The 19,878-nt window shown below is 35.4% G+C and overlaps 1 protein-coding gene across 1 annotated transcript in view; it reads right to left on the bottom strand.

Moving 5' to 3' along the window:
• LOC108717438 (CUB and sushi domain-containing protein 1) overlaps nt 1-19,878 on the bottom strand; it is a 786,063-nt gene that overhangs the window by 75,477 nt on the left and 690,708 nt on the right. Inside the window, exons 46-49 of the mRNA XM_041564732.1 lie at nt 10,832-11,020; nt 9,712-9,858; nt 4,913-5,101; nt 3,374-3,559 (exon numbers count right to left, since the gene is read on the bottom strand). Coding sequence (XP_041420666.1) covers nt 3,374-3,559; nt 4,913-5,101; nt 9,712-9,858; nt 10,832-11,020 — 711 coding nt within the window. The remainder of the gene's footprint in view (nt 1-3,373; nt 3,560-4,912; nt 5,102-9,711; nt 9,859-10,831; nt 11,021-19,878) is intronic.

Raw genomic sequence — 19,878 nt, 5'->3', positions numbered from 1 at the left:
GAAATAAAAAGTACATCATAAAAATCATGACAGAATCCATTTAAGACTGGAATTAAGAAAGTTCACTCACAATACCCTTGCACACTGAAAACGCTTAAGCAGTTATGAATGGGAGGTGCAGTGTATGGATGAGCAAAGCTAATAAAGAGAAATGGCTGCCAAAGATGCATACTAAATACCGGCTAACTTTTTTAACTTGAACTTTTTATTTGTTGGAGACCACAAACCCTAGAAAGTCACAAATGAAGGACTGAATGATTTCTCATGAATGTAATCCTATTGACTACTGTGCTAGATAGAATGAAAAAAGCCTATAAAAATGAAATTAGGACTTAAAATGATTCCATGGATTTGCTATAAGGCTTGCTATTGTCTAATTATGTAACTGCACTTGTATTTGCACTTGTATTTATAATGTAAATATTTGCAAAGAATAATAGGATAGTAGATTGGATCAGGAATGTGTAATGAGCAATTTTGGTAAATGTTAAATGGCCCCAGAATTGTTTCTCTTTGTACGCATATCTGTCTTGACAAATAACGCTGCTAAGGATTCAAACTCAGCTAAAATGAAGTCCATTCTAAACAGGGCTTGAATTGGTTTCTACATGCTGTTCTTCTCTGAACAGCTAAAAGATAGAATCATTTCTGCCAGACTTACATGGACAATAGAGTGCTTTCTGGAAGTACCGCAAGTGCACTGCTAAGCCTGATTGTACTCAAGTAATAGAGGTCTGGAAACGGACTCACCTCTATTATATTCACTCTGCACTGCTCTGCTATTATCCAGAGACATTTAATTGCCTCTTGCTGTATATAACATGCCCTGTATTAAAGGGATATTATTATATAATTTCCTGTTTTGGTAATTCCTTTCCATTGTGGGTCCATCTCAAAAATTTTTCTGCTAAAAGATGTCATTTTAAAATATTTGAATATTTGAAGTACTCTCCTCTACTTTTAAGGCTTTTTCAGGCTTCAAGATTGTAACCAATAGAATCTTAGAAACTTTTAGGTGCAAGGACATAGAATGAAGAGTAGTTACAGACTACAGAAATGAAGATTTGGCAGAAAAAAAGAGGCCGCACGTGTGCTTGTAGTCAATATTTCCAACATTGCTTGGTTCTTCTCAACATTATATAGGAATAAAATAAAGCAACCGAGTCTTTGGAAGAGCTTCATTATTTATAATGTTCTGCATTTAAAAGCTACAGTTAATGACTTGAGTGGTAACAAAAGTAAAATAGTTATAACAGAATCATCTAGTATAGGTTACTCTAAAAACAACTGGACTTGCTGAGTAATCATAGGAGACGTTTCACTGCTTCAACTGACTGGTGTGGGAAGTTCTCGGCATATCAACTCTTCCACTAATCCAATCACAATGGCACATTGTAACTCTCTTTTAATTGGCCTCCATAATGAACACTGCTGCGAGGCTCATATACCTCAGCAACCGCTCCTCCTCTGCCTCGCCATTCTGTCAATCCCTGCACTGGCTTCCGTTACCTTTCAGAATCAAATTCAAATTAATGACACTGACTTTCAAAGCAATTCATAACTCTGCCCCACCCTACATCTCTGAACTCATCTCTATATACTCACCCTCTACGCTCCTCTACTGACCTGCTACTCAACTCTTCTCTCATTACCTCCTCACATGCTCGCATTCAAGACTTTGCAAGGGCTGCACCCCTCCTCTGGAACTCTCTCACACTATCTGTCCGACTTTCTCCCAATCTTTTTGCTTTCAAGATATCTCTAAAAACGCACTTCTTCTGAGAAGCCTACCCTCACTCTGCTTAACTACCAAATGCAACACCACATACAGTACCACATTTCTCACCCACTTAATTCGATCTTGCCCACTCCCACACCTTGTGTATTACTCCCCTCCCTTTAGAGTGTATGCCTATGCATAGGGCCTTTCCTCACTTTTTGTACCTGTATTGATTGTGATGTATGTAACTCCATATGTTCTATGTATATAATTCATGTGATTTAGTTGTATAATCACATTTACTTTACTGTGCTACGAAATATGTTGGCGTTATATAAATACATGTTAATAATAATAATAAAAAACTCTGACATCTGAAAAAATTCACAGAGGTGTTGATTCTGTGTAGTTACTGTGATTGGATTATCCAACTCAGGAGAATTTTCAACAAACACCAAGTCCCTGTGTTTTTCAAATTTAGCAACACACTAAGACAAAACTGGTACACCCAAAGGATCCAACGCCAAAAGAAAAACAAAGCAATATGGTATACAGAGTCCAGTGTAGTGAGGAGTGCACTGATCTATACATTGGGGAGACAAAACAACTGCTCACCAAGCGAATGGCTCAGCATAGGAGTGCGAACTCTACAGGGCAAAACTCAGCTGTCTTTCTACACCTAAAAGACAAGGCACACTCCTTTGAAGATAGCAAGGTCCAAATCTTGGATAAAGAAGACCCTGGTTTGAACGAGGCGTGAAAGAGGCGATTCATGTCAAGGTGGAGAAACGATCCCTGAACAGAGGCGGGGGTCTTCGACACCACCTGTCTGCTACATACAATGCTGTTCTAACATCTGTATCCCAGTGGTTTCAGAACACTTCACACATCCATTCATGCAACTCTCATAAGTAACACCTGTTTCTAGGAGTTGCATGGCACATTGGTAATCCTATCACAGTAACTACACAGAATCGACACCTCTGTGATTTTTTTCAGATGTCACCTCTTTCAAGAGTTACAATGTGCCATTGTGATTGGATTAATGGAAGAGTTTATATGCCGAGAACTTCCCACACCAGTTAGTTGTACTGAAGAAGCTGCTCAGATGAGTAGTGAAACGTCTTCTATGATTACTCAGTAAGTCCAGTTGCTTTTAGAGTTACCTCTGACCTGGATGAATGAAAATCTTCATAGTCAATAACAGAATTAGTATTGCTGCTAAGAAAAGTAATAATTTGATTAAACATGACATAAACAGTAAATAGTGATTTGCGAATAAATGCGGCAAGTGTGAATTTGCATGTGAATTTCCACATTTCGCGAAACTGCCGGTGTCAAAAAAATTTGGACGTGTGTCGGAAAAGTCGCTAGCGTCAAAACCGACGCTCATCAACATTATTCAGATGACCATTAACTTTAATGCAGGCGTCTAAATTGCGTGGGCATCAACAATTTTAGGCAAAATGGGACAAATTCACCCATCACTACATATATTGTATTTTGGTAAAATATTTATCATTTATCTTTTAGTACATGCTTAAATATAAGCAGTTTTGTTCTATAATACTTTTATTCTAGGAAAACATTGAATCTAAAGTATTGACAGGCATTTTAACGGTGTAAAAAGAAATGATGTTCTTTTATACTTACGCTGACAAACCGGTTGTTTGCCTGCATTACTCCATGATCCATCTTCTTGACATACTGCTGTTGATTGTTGACTAGATTGCAATCTGTAACCCTCATTACATTCATATGTCACTTTACTTCCTAAAGTGAACTCGTTTCCTGAAACAGAACCGTTTCCAGGTGACTGGGCAATTCCACAGGACACAGCTAAAACATAAATTACAATAAGGGCATTATACATCATGTCTTCTAAGAAATCTACATAAATTTAAATATTTTAAATCACCAATACCTCCAGAAAATCACATTCAGTGATGCCTTTAGAAGCTTGGTGCTTTTCTATTCACAGAAATGTATATCTTAAAACAGCAGAAACATTAACTCCTTAAATGTGGAACAGTAAAACATATTTTATATTTAATACACGGTACTGAAAACTTGGATGATTAAGGAAATCAGTTCTCCAATACTAGTTAGTATAAATTACCTTGCAACACAATAATGATTAATTTACCAGTACATATTCTGCATGCAAATAAATATTGTTTTAACATTTTAATGCCAATATGTTCACCTATACCATCCTAACATTTAGGAATACATTTTTTATTCCAGATCCATGGACAAACAGACCTTTTAATGACACATATGATTCCTGGATTCCAATAAAGAAAATTTTAAAAACAGATTTTCTGTATTCCCTCTTTTTTGCACAAATGCTATCTATAAATCCTTACAATCCTAATATATAGAAATAAATAAAGATGTGAGCATTGAGAACCATTATGAAATTACTTTAGGACAGATGCACAACAAGCTTCCTAGGGGTGCCCCCTCCTGGGCCACTACCACTGCAACATTTGCTGCCCCCACAAAAGTGCTAGCTGGCTGGTTGACTGAGAGAAAACAGAATTCAGAGTGGCACCATAGAGCAGACTCTGAAACAAGTCTAAGGCCTTGCCTTCTCCCCAGGGCCCCCACGGTAAAAGGGTCTGCTATTATGACCTTAATGCCACCTTACATTACCCTCCCTTGCATGCATAAAAGTGCTTCATGTTGGATTTGTTATTCATGGGTCTGGAATTGTCAGTATTAGATATGCTATGCAAAGGGCCCCGCACCCAGGAAAATAGTTGATGTACTGTCTTAGCAGATCATGCCAGCCTTTGGCTCACTGATATACTGATATTGCATTCTACTGGCTGTCTCTAATATTTTAACAGTGCTTGTTTACTCCCCGGTAAAAGCTCTAGAGCACTAAGTGCTACAAAAGGGCACTCCTTAGGTCGCATTCAAAAAGCACTTGGGATTCAAGATATCAGTTTTATTAACTAAACTGATTTTACGTTCAGGTTGAAGCTTTATTGAAGAGGTAGACTTCAGATCAGAAAGCTGTGGTGTGTAAAGTTATTTAGAACCTGACCAAGCCTAAGACAACAGTACCCCATCTCCCACCCTGACTATAGAAGTATCTTACTAAATTGGCATGAGGTTTTAGTTTTTATGTCAATTTATCTTGTAGAAATACAAGGGAACATAGTTTAGATTATGATAACTTACCCTTACATATTGGAGCAGAAGAAGCCCATTCATACATCCCATTTGAATATCTTATGCATGTGGCATAATTGTGCCCAATCATTTTGTAGCCAGGCTTGCAGAAGTAGTAAACTTTAGATCCAAGTTCAATTCCTGTTTTATTCAAAATCCCACCATTTGTTATCTCTGTATTCAAACTGCAATAAGAAGCTTTTAGAATAACACAAAAGTGTTAGTCAGCTAAAAGATGATGTTAATTTCTGCAAAACATTGTGAGGATTTATTAAGACCAACAATGACCAGAAAGTCATTGTTTTTACGCACACCACTATGTTTAGCAAAAAACCCAGGTGCTACTCATGGAATGTAATAAATGCTGATCCAAGGCCTGTTTTTTTAAACTAACTTAATAAAATATGTTTTTTTAAAATACCTTTTGTTGGCTCCAAATGTGCACTCACTTCACCTGGATCAGTATATATATACTATATAGTCCGTGTGGGGCCGGCACTACTCGTTTGAAAAGTGTACCGTGCCTGGGTGCTATCAGCAAAAAAAAAAAAAATCTGGCTGGTATATATATATATATAGCAATAGTGTTTATTTCATACAAAACACATTTTTAAAGGATTAAAATGTGTTTTGTATGAAATAAACACTATTGCTTCGCAAAATTACAGTGTGTGCTGATCCATCGTGTTATATACATGCCTACCTTTGATCGTGCACTACTGGAAACATCGGTTTGAGTGCTGGTACTGTGGGACTCCATATATATATATATATATATATATATATATATATATATATATATATATATATATATATATATATATATATATATATATATATGGGCCAATGAATAAATTAATTGTTCTACTAATGTGAGACCTGTGAGTGTGTCAGATGTGGATTCAGTTTTCCCGTGGAGTGCACCCAGGCAACAGCAAGAATTTTTTTGCGAGTGCTGATATCTTTTGATGTTATATATAAACAAATGCTGAAATCTTAATAGTCAGATAGAATCGAGTCCCATTGTTGTGCCCTGAAGCTGCCTAAAGTCTGAATCTGAAAATACTTGATCTGAAACCTGTCTAATTCATGTAAAAGTCAATAGCAGCTGTACATTTAACCATTTGAAGATGTTTTTAACCTTCACAAATTTTGGGATGTTTGATGCTGTTTTTTTGCTCAAAAACTCAAATTTGAGTATCTCTGCGTCAGACTGATAAATTCAAGTTTGCTGTGCGACGATTTGAAAGATTCTCTCAATTTGAATTGTCACACTTTAGCAAAATCAAATTGGCTTAAGTCAAGACTAAGACCTTAACTGTTACTTGATAGTGGGGTTCATTTATTTTGACTCTGGACAAAAGAGCATTATAGAGATAATAAATAGTGTACTTCTGGGGTCTGGCAACTGCTGAGGACTAAAGAGTGGATTGAGGTTGGACAGTTGCAATAATATTGTTAAAAGAAAAACTAGTGAAAAGCACTGCATTATTTATAATATAAACCAGTGTAAAATATAATGTATGTAATGTAATGTAAAATATGCACATCTCTAATGTAATTTTTTTTCAAGTTTGGTCTTCATCATTCAGAATTCTAACCTGACTTTTTTATATTAAAGCTTTTCTACTTGTAGCTCTCTTGCTGCATTCAGACTACAGTATCAATCAATGCTAGAACACTGCATATATATATGCACTGTTCCTTTTAATATATGTATGAGGTCACATCTATTTTTCTTTGATGTACATTAACGTAACTATAATAAAGTTATTGTGCAGTATATAATATTACAAGTTTAGTCTATAATGATCTACATAAGGCAAAGTAAAAAGGGGTCTTTCTGTAATTTGGATCACCATACCTTAACTCTTTCGCTGCCAGCCAATTTGGCACTTTTATTGCCAGACCATTTTTGAACATTTTGTACTCTTTCATTTTAAGGGCCTTTCCTGGGGGGGGGGGTATTTTAGTTTACCCAGGAAAACAATATATATATATTTTGTAGGACAACCAGAGCTTTCAAAATATGCTAGAATTCTGGTGTAATTCCACTTCTGTAAAAAGATATAGGTTTCTAAAGGGCAAATTTATCAAGGGTTGAATTTTGTAAAGTTTGTAAAAACTCCCATAAAGTCCCGTGAAATCAAAATGTTTCAAAAAATTTGAATTTTTCAGCCTCTGGTGAATGGGATCGACCCACAAACTCAAATCGAATCAAATTTGTTAAGAGTTTTTTCTCCAAAAAAAGTCTGCAAACAACTCCAAATTGATCCCAGGATGCCCCCCATAGGCTAAAACAGCAATTCAGCAGGTTTAAGCTGGCGAATAGTAAAATTCTAATTCTTAAAGGAAAAGTGCATGATAAATTTCAAAATTGGAATTCAAATTTTTTTTTTAAAACTCAAATTGAACTATTCCTACTCAAATTTCACACAAATATACTAAAAAATTCGAATTTGAAAATTCTAATTCAAAATTTAAATTTTCACTTTGACCCTTGATAAAGCTGCCCCTAAGTGTCTAATGAAATTAAAAAAAATCATGTTTCACATGATATTACAATCACATATATCAGAAACATAATTTATTTTATATACGAGAGCACAGCTGATTTGGAAAGTTCTATGTCTCTATGTCAGTACCAAATATATTTACCTTTATGGAGACATTCCTTTGATCGTTGGATTTAAATCCTTCGAATCGTTCGATTCGAAGGATTTAATCGTTCGATCGAAGGAATAATCCTTCGATCGTTCGATCGTACTATCTGCGCTAAATCCTTCGACTTCGATATTCGAAGTCGAAGGATTTTAGTTCCTAGTCGAATATCGAGGGTTAATTAATCCTCATCTAAATATATTTAGCTTTATGGAGATTTCTCACTTGTATAGATCAAAATCGCCAAGCAGGTACACTGCCAAATTTGCGAAGCACTACTCCACAAAACTGCATACTTCTGATTTCAAGGCCAAACATTCCACTAACATTTGGGGGCCGATTCACTAACTTAGAGTGAAGGATTCGAAGTAAAAAAACTTCGAATTTCGAAGTTTTTTTTGGGCTACTTCGACCATCGAATGGGCTACTTCGACCTTCAACTACGACTACGACTTCGAGTCGAAGGATTCGAACTAAAAATCGTCCGACTATTCGACCATTCGATAGTCGAAGTACTGTCTCTTTAAAAAAAACTTCGACCCCCTAGTTCGGCATCTAAAAGCTACCGAAGTCAATGTTAGCCTATGGGGAAGGTCCCCATAGGCTTGGCTAACTTTTTTTGATCAAAGGATATTCCTTCGATCGTTGTATTTAAATCCTTCGAATCGTTCGATACCAAGGTAAAACAAACTATATATCAATGTCTGGGATCAAAACAGTTTGATGTCCATAGGTTTATCGAAGTAAATGGCATGTAAAGACCCCAAAATATACCTTGTGCATACTTATTTGATGGCTTTCATTAAAACTAAATTATAAACATTGCCATTTTTATGTGGTATAAAAGCTACAAAAAGTTATGGTGATCCCTAAAAACCATATATTTTTGTAAAGTGCACATTCTGATGAATCCAAAATAGGTAATTATGCCTTTCTACTCCAAACTACCATATTGCAAATTAAAGGCAGCATTTTTAATGACATTTCTGAAAATCGCCTAAAAATATTGCAATTGGCCCCAGTTATCTCACTCAATTTCTTACATACAATTATAAAACACCATAGATATCGATGCCAAGGATCTACTGAACAGTTTGATGCCTTATATGCATAGATATACGAAAGCATGTGCAGACCCCAAATAAGAATAGTGCATATGAATTTGCCCGCCAATTTGCCTTCTGTGAACAAAGGCCCCTGACTGTGTATTATGTGTCACAAGACCTACTAACAGTATAAAGACCCCCAAACCCATATATTTTTGTAAAGTACACATTCTGATGAATCCAAAATAGGTATTTATGTCTTTCTACTCCAAACTACCATACAGCAAAGCTATGCTAAAGGCTGCAATTTTCATGTCATTTCTGAAATTTGCCTAAAAAATATTGCAATTGGCCACATTTTTCTTACACGATTTCTTATATTGATGCCATGGGTCTATTAATGAAGAAGCCTGTGCCTGTTACCTAGAGGATCGAGGTATGTGGAAGTGGCTGCCTGTGGCTCAGGAACAAGGGGGCAGGGCTGGAGGTCCATGGTTTTTCCCCCAACAGCAGGCACATGTTTATGCTGTGTGGGAAGGGGTGTGGGGGCTGTGATCAGGTCAGCAGGGGGTTAACAAGCAGCCTATGCTCGTTCTCTGAGGGTTGCTGACAGAGCAGATGCTCTGACTCAGCGGCTAAAGCCGATAATGCAAAGTAATCATTTAAAATACCTTATTACATACGTTCTTGGCATTTAGAGCCTTTGCCTGCCAGCACATATAGAATATGTGCTTGGCAGACAAAGGTTTAAAGCTTCTAAAAAACATGTAACATAGGATTATATTACCAACAACAAGGCTTTATCTTAGTTTGGTTACAAGGAAGTGTTTAATTATTAAAGAGAATACTAGTGGTTTAAGGAAATTGGCATTCCTGTATTTTGGAGCATTCTAGATTCTAGGTTTTCTGGATAATAGACATAAACAGTACCTACACTAAAATGTCATAGTTAATTGCATTTTGTTTTAAATCTGAAAACCAATAAATGTGCTGTTTAATATGGTGAAATTAAATCGATAAATAAATCATTAAATAAGCAACACAGCAAAGATGGAAACAGTCTGAACAACTGTACAAAGGCACACAAGGGTCTTTACTTACCTGAGTACCGGATCTTAAACCCTTTTTTACTCGTTGCATGGTCAGCTGACCACCGAAGAAAAATAATGTTACTTTTACTGGTAAAATTTTGCTGCTGGGTCAGATTTCCACTTAAAGCTGCCAGAAGAGAGCTTTGACCAGAGGGACCTTTAAAATACAGAACAAATACATTAATAAGGGGGACATTGTTACTGACTAATTGTATATTTGAAGTGTAAGACCAAAAAACTGGATGAGGGATAATAGTATTTTATATGGCCTCACAATGGCAACTCCCATCCTGGCTAATATGTCAGCCTATGACATAATCTAATGTGGTCAGATGTTTCATTTCTTATAATCCTTGAATCTAGTCTCATTTCTACTAAAATGTAAAACCATTATGACTCACAAACAGAAATAATAGTACACCACTATATAGGAGTTGCCAATGCCCAACTTAGGAGGCTGAGTTATCTGAAGAATCAAATGCATTTTACCACATGCTTTGGTTTGAGCAGAAATATCTTGGCCCCCAGTTATTCTCTACACACAAGGTGAAAATGAGTGGCCCCTAAGCCACAACTATATTTTCAGTAATTTAAAAAAAATCTGTGACAGGGGTTTAAAAGATTTCCCAGCTTCCAGAGTAAAGACTTCATGGGTCACTTAGGGGCCTATTTATGAAGCCTCAATTTTTTTCTGGTTGAGTTCTTCTAGGGGGAAAACTCTTTAGGAACAAATTAATTTTTCGAGATGTAGTATGCTCCAAAGCTGCTAAAAATCCAAATCCGAAAATACTGCAGCTAAAACCTGTAGAAATCATGTAAAAGTTAATGGCAGATGTTCCATTAACAATTTGCCTTGGTGATCTTTGAGTATTTTGGGCTAGTTTTGGTTCGATAATTCGGAAACATTTAATTTTTGTGTGCATCAAATAGAAAGTCACATTTTTCGTGAGTCAAAACCAAAAAAGTTATATGATCGATTTGACCCACGATTTTGTTGTAACTTTTTTTTATACCTGTTCCTGAACCTACTTTAGTAGCCCTATATGTTCTCTTTTGCTATAAAGCCATCCAACCCCTTCTTAAAGCAAACATTATAATGTTCATCTCTATAAACACCGATTTTTTCTTACCATCAAAAATCTCAAGCTCATCAAATTGCTTTTCACTTTGGAATGTTTCCACATAAAATGATATATTGTAACCTGGTTCCACTTTAATGGTCCACGAACATGTCTGAGAATTTGGGTAGTTACCAGGATATCCAGGACTAAGGATGATGCCAGATGACTCTAAACGCATTTCATTTGCAGGGCATTGTGCTATAAATGGAGAAAATAGTGAATGATGTTCTGTTAGTTCCAAGTGATGTTAGCTTGTATTCATAAACTATACTATGTGCAGCAAATACACAAACTTGTCGCATATTTAAAAAGTCCCTCAATTACCTTATAGTAAGTAGTGATGAGTGAAATTTTGCTGATGCCCATAGACTCTAATGGGTGAAAACATTTGTTGTGCATCAAAAATGTATCACACAATTTCTCACAAATCAGAAATAAAATTGTCACCCATAGACTTCAGTGCATTTCGGTGAATTTTCAGCTAAGCAAAACCAGTCAGATTCACCCATCACTACTTATAAGGGACATACATTTTTATGAATGACTCTGCTATGTGAAACCAAATTTCCCTTAATTTATGCAGAGTCAGCGCTGCAATAGCTTTAGGAAATAAGCAGTATAATGATATGGTAATACATAATGTAGTAAATTTATACTTTTGTTGGATTTGTTTAGCCCAATTACCAAAAAATCTCAATTAGACAAGAAGTACATACGCACCACATTCGTGTGTCATCCAATTAGATTACAGACAGTTCAGCGTGTGCAGTTTAGGTATGTACTCACAGACGTTTAGATTATTTTCTAAGCCCTTCAAATTATTTTTGTCCCGATCAGCATGTATTCTCTCACGCCACCACTTTAAAAATGAAGTAGTGACATAGCGTAAAACGTTTTTATTTTGCTAAAAAATTTACTAAAAATGCACATACAATTGTGGTATATCTACGAGCATCTAAGTTCCCCAGTCAGTATTTCACCGGCACTGTTGTTGTGCCCCGACCAGCGTTGCTTTTCCTCCACGTGTATACATTCGGGTGCTTGGTGATGACGTTGGGTCCTTGCATCTCGCTCTGCCTGCCTGCCGCGTTTCGTCTGTCGCCCAACTTCTTCAGAGGCTTCTATGGTCCTAGTATGCATGTCACATTCCTTATGTGGGAGACCGTTGTCATGATCTTCTTTCGTTGTCACACTTTTTGTCCATGGCAACCCTCCCCTTCTGATACTTCACATTTTTACAATCTCAATGGCAGTACTTTTGGCCCTATTCATTTACAATCTTACAGCAAAACTTTCCTTTAAGGAAATGAAATGATGATTTTAATGAATCCATTGAACATAATTTCTTTTGATATAACGACAACTTTTACCTGCAAACATGTGGGACTGCCATGGAAACAAGGTTCGCGCCCGGCTACGCAAATCTACACATGGGATATTGGGAAGAACGCCATGTACTCCCGGAGCTGAGTCTGGGTGGGAACCTGTTCCTATGGCGGCCCTCCATCGATGACATCGTAATAGTGTGGAAAAGAACAGAAAGTGACTTGAAACAATTTGTAATGAATCTCAATAATATTGACCTAAATTAGAATTTTCTCTGACATGTAGCACAGAATCAATACAATTTCTAGATTTGGAAATATATGTAAAAAACGGGCATATTAATTTTAAAACATTTTTCAAAAAAGTAGACACAAATAACTATGTGACACCTACTAGTAACCATCATCCAAGATGGATAGAGAATATACCGTATGGTTAGATGTGCAGACTGAAAAAAACTGCATGGAGGAGAAGGTGCTAACAGATCAGATGTCTTTTTTAAATAAGCAGTTTAAAGAAAAGGGTTACAGTAAAAACTTATTAGAGAGATCTGTAAAGAAAGTGGAAAAGATAAGTAGAGATGAACTACTGAAACCAAAAAGAGAAAAAGAAGCAGTAGAAAATAACATTGTAGTCTACCTATAACCCCCTAGCGGGAGGGATTGAAAGAATTATTAAAAAAAATTGGAGTATATTAAAATGTGATGAAGAACTAAAACAAATAATCCCACCCAACCAACTGTGGTATTTAAAAGGGCAAATAATTTAAAGCAAATTCTAACACGGAATCACATCGAAACAGACATTATAAAAAAGAAACAGAAAGAAGAAGAATGGGCAGGTTTTTATCCTTGTGTCCTATGCAAGGCATGTAGATATGGGCAGAAAAAAAAAAACAATTTACCACTGTAACCAAACAAGAACAGACAATAAAACGATGTATAAGATGTACTTCAAAAAATATAATCTAGTGTTTCCAATGCCCATGTGGCTTGAAATACATAGGCAAGACAAATAGGAAATTACGTGATCAAATTAGAGAAAATATAAATAATATAGAAAACAATAATATAGACATTTTAAACAATACCACGAGAAGAACAGCAAAGGCATGTAGTACTGGGGAAAAGAAAAAAATAAAGGAAAAATGGAGAGGTGGAGATATTGTAAAAGATACCTTACAGAGGGAGAGCAAATGGATCCACCTCCTAAAAACACTAGAACTGAAGGGATTGAACATAGATTTTAACCTTAGGGCATTTTTATGAAAATCGAAAATAATTATTAATTGCTGTCTACATTGGTTACATTGGTTTTATACTGGTTTTTACTGTTTGTATTATTTATTATGTATATAAAAATAGAAATGAAACGATGGGAAAATGAATTCATAACCATGGAACAAAAAGGTCTGAATGTCAAATTATATTACAAATTCGTTATTAATGGAGTCATTAAAATCATCATTTCATTTCCTTAAAGGAAAGTTTTGCTGTTAGTGAAAGATTGTAAATGAATAGGGCCAAATGTACTGCCATTCAGATTGTAAAAATGTGAAGTATAAGAAGGGGAGGGTTATAGGGAAATACTGACTGGGGAACTTTGATGCTCGTAGATATACCACAATTGTGAAAAACAAAATAAAAAGGTTTTACACTGTCACTACATCATTTTTAAAGCGGCGGCGTGAGAGAATACATCTTGATCAGAACCAAAATCATTTGAAGGGCTTAGAAAATAATCTAAACGTCTGTGAGTACATACCTAAATTGCACGCGGTGAACTGTCTGTAATCTAATTGGATGACGCATGAATGTGGTGCATATTTACTTCTTGTCTAATTGAGATTTTTTGGTAATTGGGCTAAAGCAATCCAACAAAGGTATAAATATACTACACTATATATTACCATATCATTTGTTTCCTAAAGCTATTGTAGCACTAACTCTGCATAAATTAAAGGAAGTTTGATGTTACCCTCGGAGGAGAGCGAGTTCATTGGGAGCCGACAAAATAAGGGAACCCTCATGAATCTTTGGATATATCTACTGACTTTCTGCTATGTGAAAACTTTGCAGGAATTGAATTTGCACTTTTTGACATCAAAAAGCCATTCTAAAATGAATGTACAACCATGATTGTAGCCATGCTTAAACCACTTAAAAAAGAGTTATATTTAGAGAGTACACCTAATAGGATTATTATTAGTCATATGGGGCTAAGAAGCCGGTGGGGGAAGTCTGAACAATGTCTGAACACTGTCAATTAATATTCTGAGGTTTTGTTTTTAAATAACTAAAGCATACATGCATAGATATAACAGTACAATTTTTTAAAAGAGTTTTACTTTAAATTGGCACACTTGTGTATAAAGCCATTAGTAAACTATTTAACAAACATATCAAGGGTTATTTAAACAATTATCAATTTGGATCTGAGCAGTAACCCATGGCAACCAATCAGATCATTTCTTTCACTGTTCAACCTGCAGCTCGCTGCTATGGTTTACTGCCTAGGTGCAATCATGTTACAACCTTATTTCTGTACATTTACTACATGAAATGTAGGGTGCAAAGCTGAGTCAGAACCAGGACAGAAATGCTCTTTGAACATGCACTAAGTGAGATGCTTTTCTGCCCTTAGTGCTCTTGCCTTTATTTCCTAGCTAAATTACTCTGTCTTGTCTAGTAGGTAGGGGCTTTTCTCATTGGGGGGTTAGTTCTCCTTTAAGTTAAAAATACATTGGATTGTACGTTATACAATGTTGTTGGTTTACCTGTAATTTGAACTGTTTTTAAAGCTGTGGCCTTTTCAATCCAAGAACTGGATGTCTTTATTGTGCCTCCTGGGTGAGTGGTGGGGAAGAGAAAAAGGAAGGGGAGCCGAGATGGGCAAGGGGGAAGGACAATGGATTGCTTATTGTGCAAAGCTTGATGCTGCTCTTGTCACAAAGCATTTTGGGCAAAAGCACTTGCCAGATGAAACACAATACATATTAGACTTTAGCTGGGCATTCCTGGTAAAATCTGTTCATTTGGCAAGGTTGCCAAACTAGCTGAATTTTCTTTACCTGATATGAACTCCAAATGGGATGATTCAATCATTTAGCCCCCAACCAACAATTGGGTCATAATTGGACAGGATTTGACAGGCTTTTCAAACCAATTAATACTTTTCTGACTCAGTAAAGTTTATCAGATGCAGAAATTCATTGAACTGCTAGTAATACTTCTGGATTCCCCAGAATCTATGTATATTTATTTTTGTTACTTATTTGCATGTTATTGCCATATTTGGCCTCCTGTTAATACTATTACTGTATTGTAAAAATGTAAAACAATTTATCCATAAAGATATATAGACATACCGCACATATTTCTATATTGGTGCATTTTAAATAAATACTGTATATCACTCAATAAATACTTTAACCTTTTCTATAATTTGTATGGCCACATTGTAAATGTAATGTAATAAAACTACATTTGAAATGTTTAAAAAAAGATATGCAATCAAACAATTTATGTTTCAAAAGTTGTTAGTGTCTCTTTATAAGAACATTACATTTTAGCTGTAGGGAGTAGTATATGAGACATGTTTCTCAGCATAACAGAATCTAGGAATCCTTCCAATTTTACAGTGTATAATTTTTCTCTGCATAATGATATACCTTTTTCCAGGCAAAAAACAATAAACTCTAGTTTTTCCCTGAATTATCATGACAAAAATGTGTAGAGAGTTGTAAAAATAAAGAAACTTAACCAACAGAAATTTAACCAACAGAAAATGCAGGATATTATAATATCTGCACAATGAGACGCTTTAACCAGTTCATGGAAATGCATTAAACAATGCATGGAAAATGTAGGTAAAATTGTTAACTGGGTATAATAAAAAAAGTTTTTAGTTCCTAGTTTTTTTTTACCTTAGCTAGTTTAAATTGTTTTGATATTGGATTTCACAGAGTCAAACAAGCAAACAAAGCTGCACTGTCAAAGAAAGAGGTGCTAAAAAACATGTTATCATTCCCAAGGGCAACTTAACAAGGGAAGTATTGACACTTAAAAGACTGTGCAAAACAAGTTCAGCTGATTCAGGTTAAAAGAGAGGTTTGGTACTCATGCTGTGACTACATTTTAAAGTAAACCTGTCACACAGAAATAGTTGTTATGTACGAAGAGCAATCAAAACTGCTATAGAAGTAGATAATCAATTTTAGTTTAAATCAATAGTTGTAGAGCTATTTACAGTGGAAGTTATAGACATAGACAATCATGGCTCACAACTGTGAGAAACAGCTGGTCTGTGCTGCACAAAAGTCATTCCACTGAGAGTCTTCTCAGCAGACCAAACACTTAGGGGCAGATTTATCAAGGGTCGAATTTCGAGGGTTAAAAAACCCTTGAATTCGACCCTCGAAGTAAAATCCTTCGAATTTGAATACCGAATTTGAAGGATTTTAGCGCAAAAGCTTAGATCAAACGATCGTATAAAAATTGTTCGATCGAACGATAGAATCCTTCTAATTGAATGATTCGAACGATTTTAAGCGATCAATCGAAGGATTTTTATTCGACCAAAAAAACTTAGAAAATGCTGGGGAAGGTCCCCATAGGCTAACATTGCACTTCGGTAGGTTTAAAGTGGCGAAGTATGAAGTCTAAGTATTTTTTAAAGAGACAGTACTTTGATTATCAAATGGTCGAATGATTTTTACTTCAAATGGTTCGAATGGTTCGATTGATTTAGAGTGAATTTGACCAATTGGATGTTTGAAGTACCCAAAAAAATCCTTCAAAATTCAAATATTTTTCCATTCGAATTATTCACTCGAGCTAAGTAAATCTGCCCCTTACAGTATAGGAAAGTCAAATGATCACAGCAGTCTTACAGGCATTTCTACTTTGCTACTCATAGTAATACTTGTTTAGGCAGCCTTTGATTAAAGGAGAACAAAACCTTAACTAAAGAAGTAGGCTACAGATGTTGTAATTCTGTTTTTGGGCTTCTATACCAGCCTAAGGCAAACCACTTTAGCCCTGTAGCTGTGAAAGTCTGTGCCTCCAAAGATGTTTATCTAGCTCCCCATCTACTTTTCTGCTGATTCACTGCACATGCTCTGTGCTGCTGCTATCAGTTACTTTGCTTAGGGACCTACACACAATATACTGAATATATATAATATATATGTTACAATATATGGCTGATTAGTAATTAATAAAGATCATTTCTACACGGCAACAAAGAAACCAGTGCAACCAGCATCAAAATGTAATAATCTGCCTTGTAGCATCATCTTATATTAAAGGCCCACCTCATTTTCTGCTTTATAATTTGCGACAAACCTCAGAGCCCACTGAGCATGTGAGTGTAACTTTGCAAGATGGTGACCCCTGTGACAATTTAGAGGTCCTGGATCATGGCTACTATTGAGAATCTGAAACTTTAGGCTGGTGCAATAGGTTCTGTATATAAAATATGGCATTTTCAGCCATATTCATTTTTAGGGTTTAGTTAGCCTTTAATCACCAAACTGTTCCCTTGGTAATAACCTTATAATGATGCAAAAATAGAGGGCTTACTGTAAGAACATTGTTTTCTTATTCTGTTATTCTTGTTGACTTTAAAGAAACTTTGTCAGCCCAAATTGACTATAAAGAAATAGTTCTAGTATTATCTTATTTAACCTTTTGTAACCTTCAACAGGGCTCAAAATGTAATGCTTTAAGTAATATACAGTATTCAATAAAACAGCATGGGTTTTTTTTGGAAACAAATGTGCTACAGGTCTAATCTTCTATAGTAACTAATCAGCAGGTAGCATTCACTGGTCATCTGTTTGTAAGCCAACATCTTACTGGTTGCCATTTGTTAATGAACCTGGGCAAACTTGTGTATTTTGCTAAATATCGGAGTGTGGGTTCTATGTATTAAAGGTCCATAAACATCAAGGATTATTGCCTTTGAACATACCTCTGTACGAAGATGGAGAACAGGCTGAAGGACAGATTGGGGAACCATTGACCAATCTTGTTGTTAGTCAGTTGCTCTTCAATTGCTCTTAAATGTCCCTGAGTAAGTATTGTTTCTATTATTGTTTTACTACACTGTGCAAAACAATAGATTCTGTACAGGATGTTTCCACTATACAGAGTAATTTGAATAAATATGCCTGGGCATTAAACTGAAACATGACGTGTAGTATTAATAACTGAAGTATTGCACTTGGGCAAAGAAATTGAATATTGTGATTGAGGGGCTTCTAGTTTGTGTAGTATTTGTGGGTTTTTTATGGATTACAAACTTTTCAACTCTTGGCAGTGTCAGCCTGTGCATGCTAAATGACTATGAAGATTTTCATTCATCCAGGTCATAGTATATCTAGTATAGGTCAATCTAAAAACAACTGGACTTGCTGAGTAATCAATGAAGACGTTTCACTACTCATCCGAGCAGCTTCTGCTCGGATGAGTAGTGAAACGTCTTCATTGATTACTCAGCAAGTCCAGTTGTTTTTAGATTGACCTATACTAGATGTGCATGCTAAAGTTACTTAACTTTTATATTGTTTAAAAAAAGAGCATTGTCTCGAGTTTCAATATTTTGAACAAATCTCCATTATAATTTCTCTGATCTCCATTATCTATTTCATGTGCATTTAACACTTCTAATAGAACCATTATTTTTTTACATTAAACATTCCATGATATTAAGATTGTTGGTATAGAAGGTATTCAACAGCACATTTGCAGTACAAAGGTCTATGTATAAGCTGTATAAAAATGTTAGACGAATACACTACAATGCTGTTAAAGCATCACCATAACTGCAATTTATTCCAGTGTATTTATAACACAGTTTAAATAATTTTGGGATATGTGATAAAGGAATTAAAATGATGGTGTAAAAAAGCTGTGTATAAATGGCATCAATACTTTTACACCACTGTATACTACAGTTACAGTTAATCTTAACTTCTTAATGTGTCCTAGAAATAGAAGTGAGTGGCAGAAGTGTTCAAGCTATTTTTCATTTGGGATTTTCAAGACTAATTTGAAATTTAAAATAGTGGATAAAATGTAATTTCACTATGTTTGAGTTATTTTTTCTCAATCAAGTTTTACAGATTAGAGCTTTTGAATAAATAAGAGCACATTCAAGATATTTGAGTTTTTTTCAAAAATAAACTAATGTAAAATTTTAAAATTAGGTTTTTGTATTACACCAACCATTTCTTTTCTGGGTTCCATAAAATCTCTGAAATCCTTGGGTACTGATTCTGGCGAATACCGAACCAAATCCAAACCATCCTTTCCGGAAGGAAATTGCTTTTATGTGATCAGATAAATCTGAGAAGTATACATGGAATTTATTTTTTTCATTATGTATGGTTTGAATATGGCCAAACCCTAATTCTGGCTTAGATTTGGCTGAATCCCAAACCAAATCCAGGATTCAATGTATCCATATTTTTTTTTTTTATAAATCCAAGTGTCTTCTCTTGCTTATACCAGAAAACTCACTGCTCAATAACTCTTATACAGGTCTCTTATCCGGAAAGTTCTGAATTACGTAAAGGTCGTAATACATTATATATGGATTCGGTGTATCAATAATTTTTTTTTATATATAAATCCAAGTGTCTTGCTTATACCTGAAAATCAGAAAACTCATTGCTCAATAACTCTTATACAGGTATGGAGTCTGTTATTCAGAAACCCGTTATCCAG

The sequence above is a fragment of the Xenopus laevis genome, chromosome 5S (assembly GCF_017654675.1).
Source record: "Xenopus laevis strain J_2021 chromosome 5S, Xenopus_laevis_v10.1, whole genome shotgun sequence".
NCBI lineage: Eukaryota > Metazoa > Chordata > Amphibia > Anura > Pipidae > Xenopus > Xenopus laevis.
This window is presented reverse-complemented; position numbering and strand designations above follow the sequence as displayed.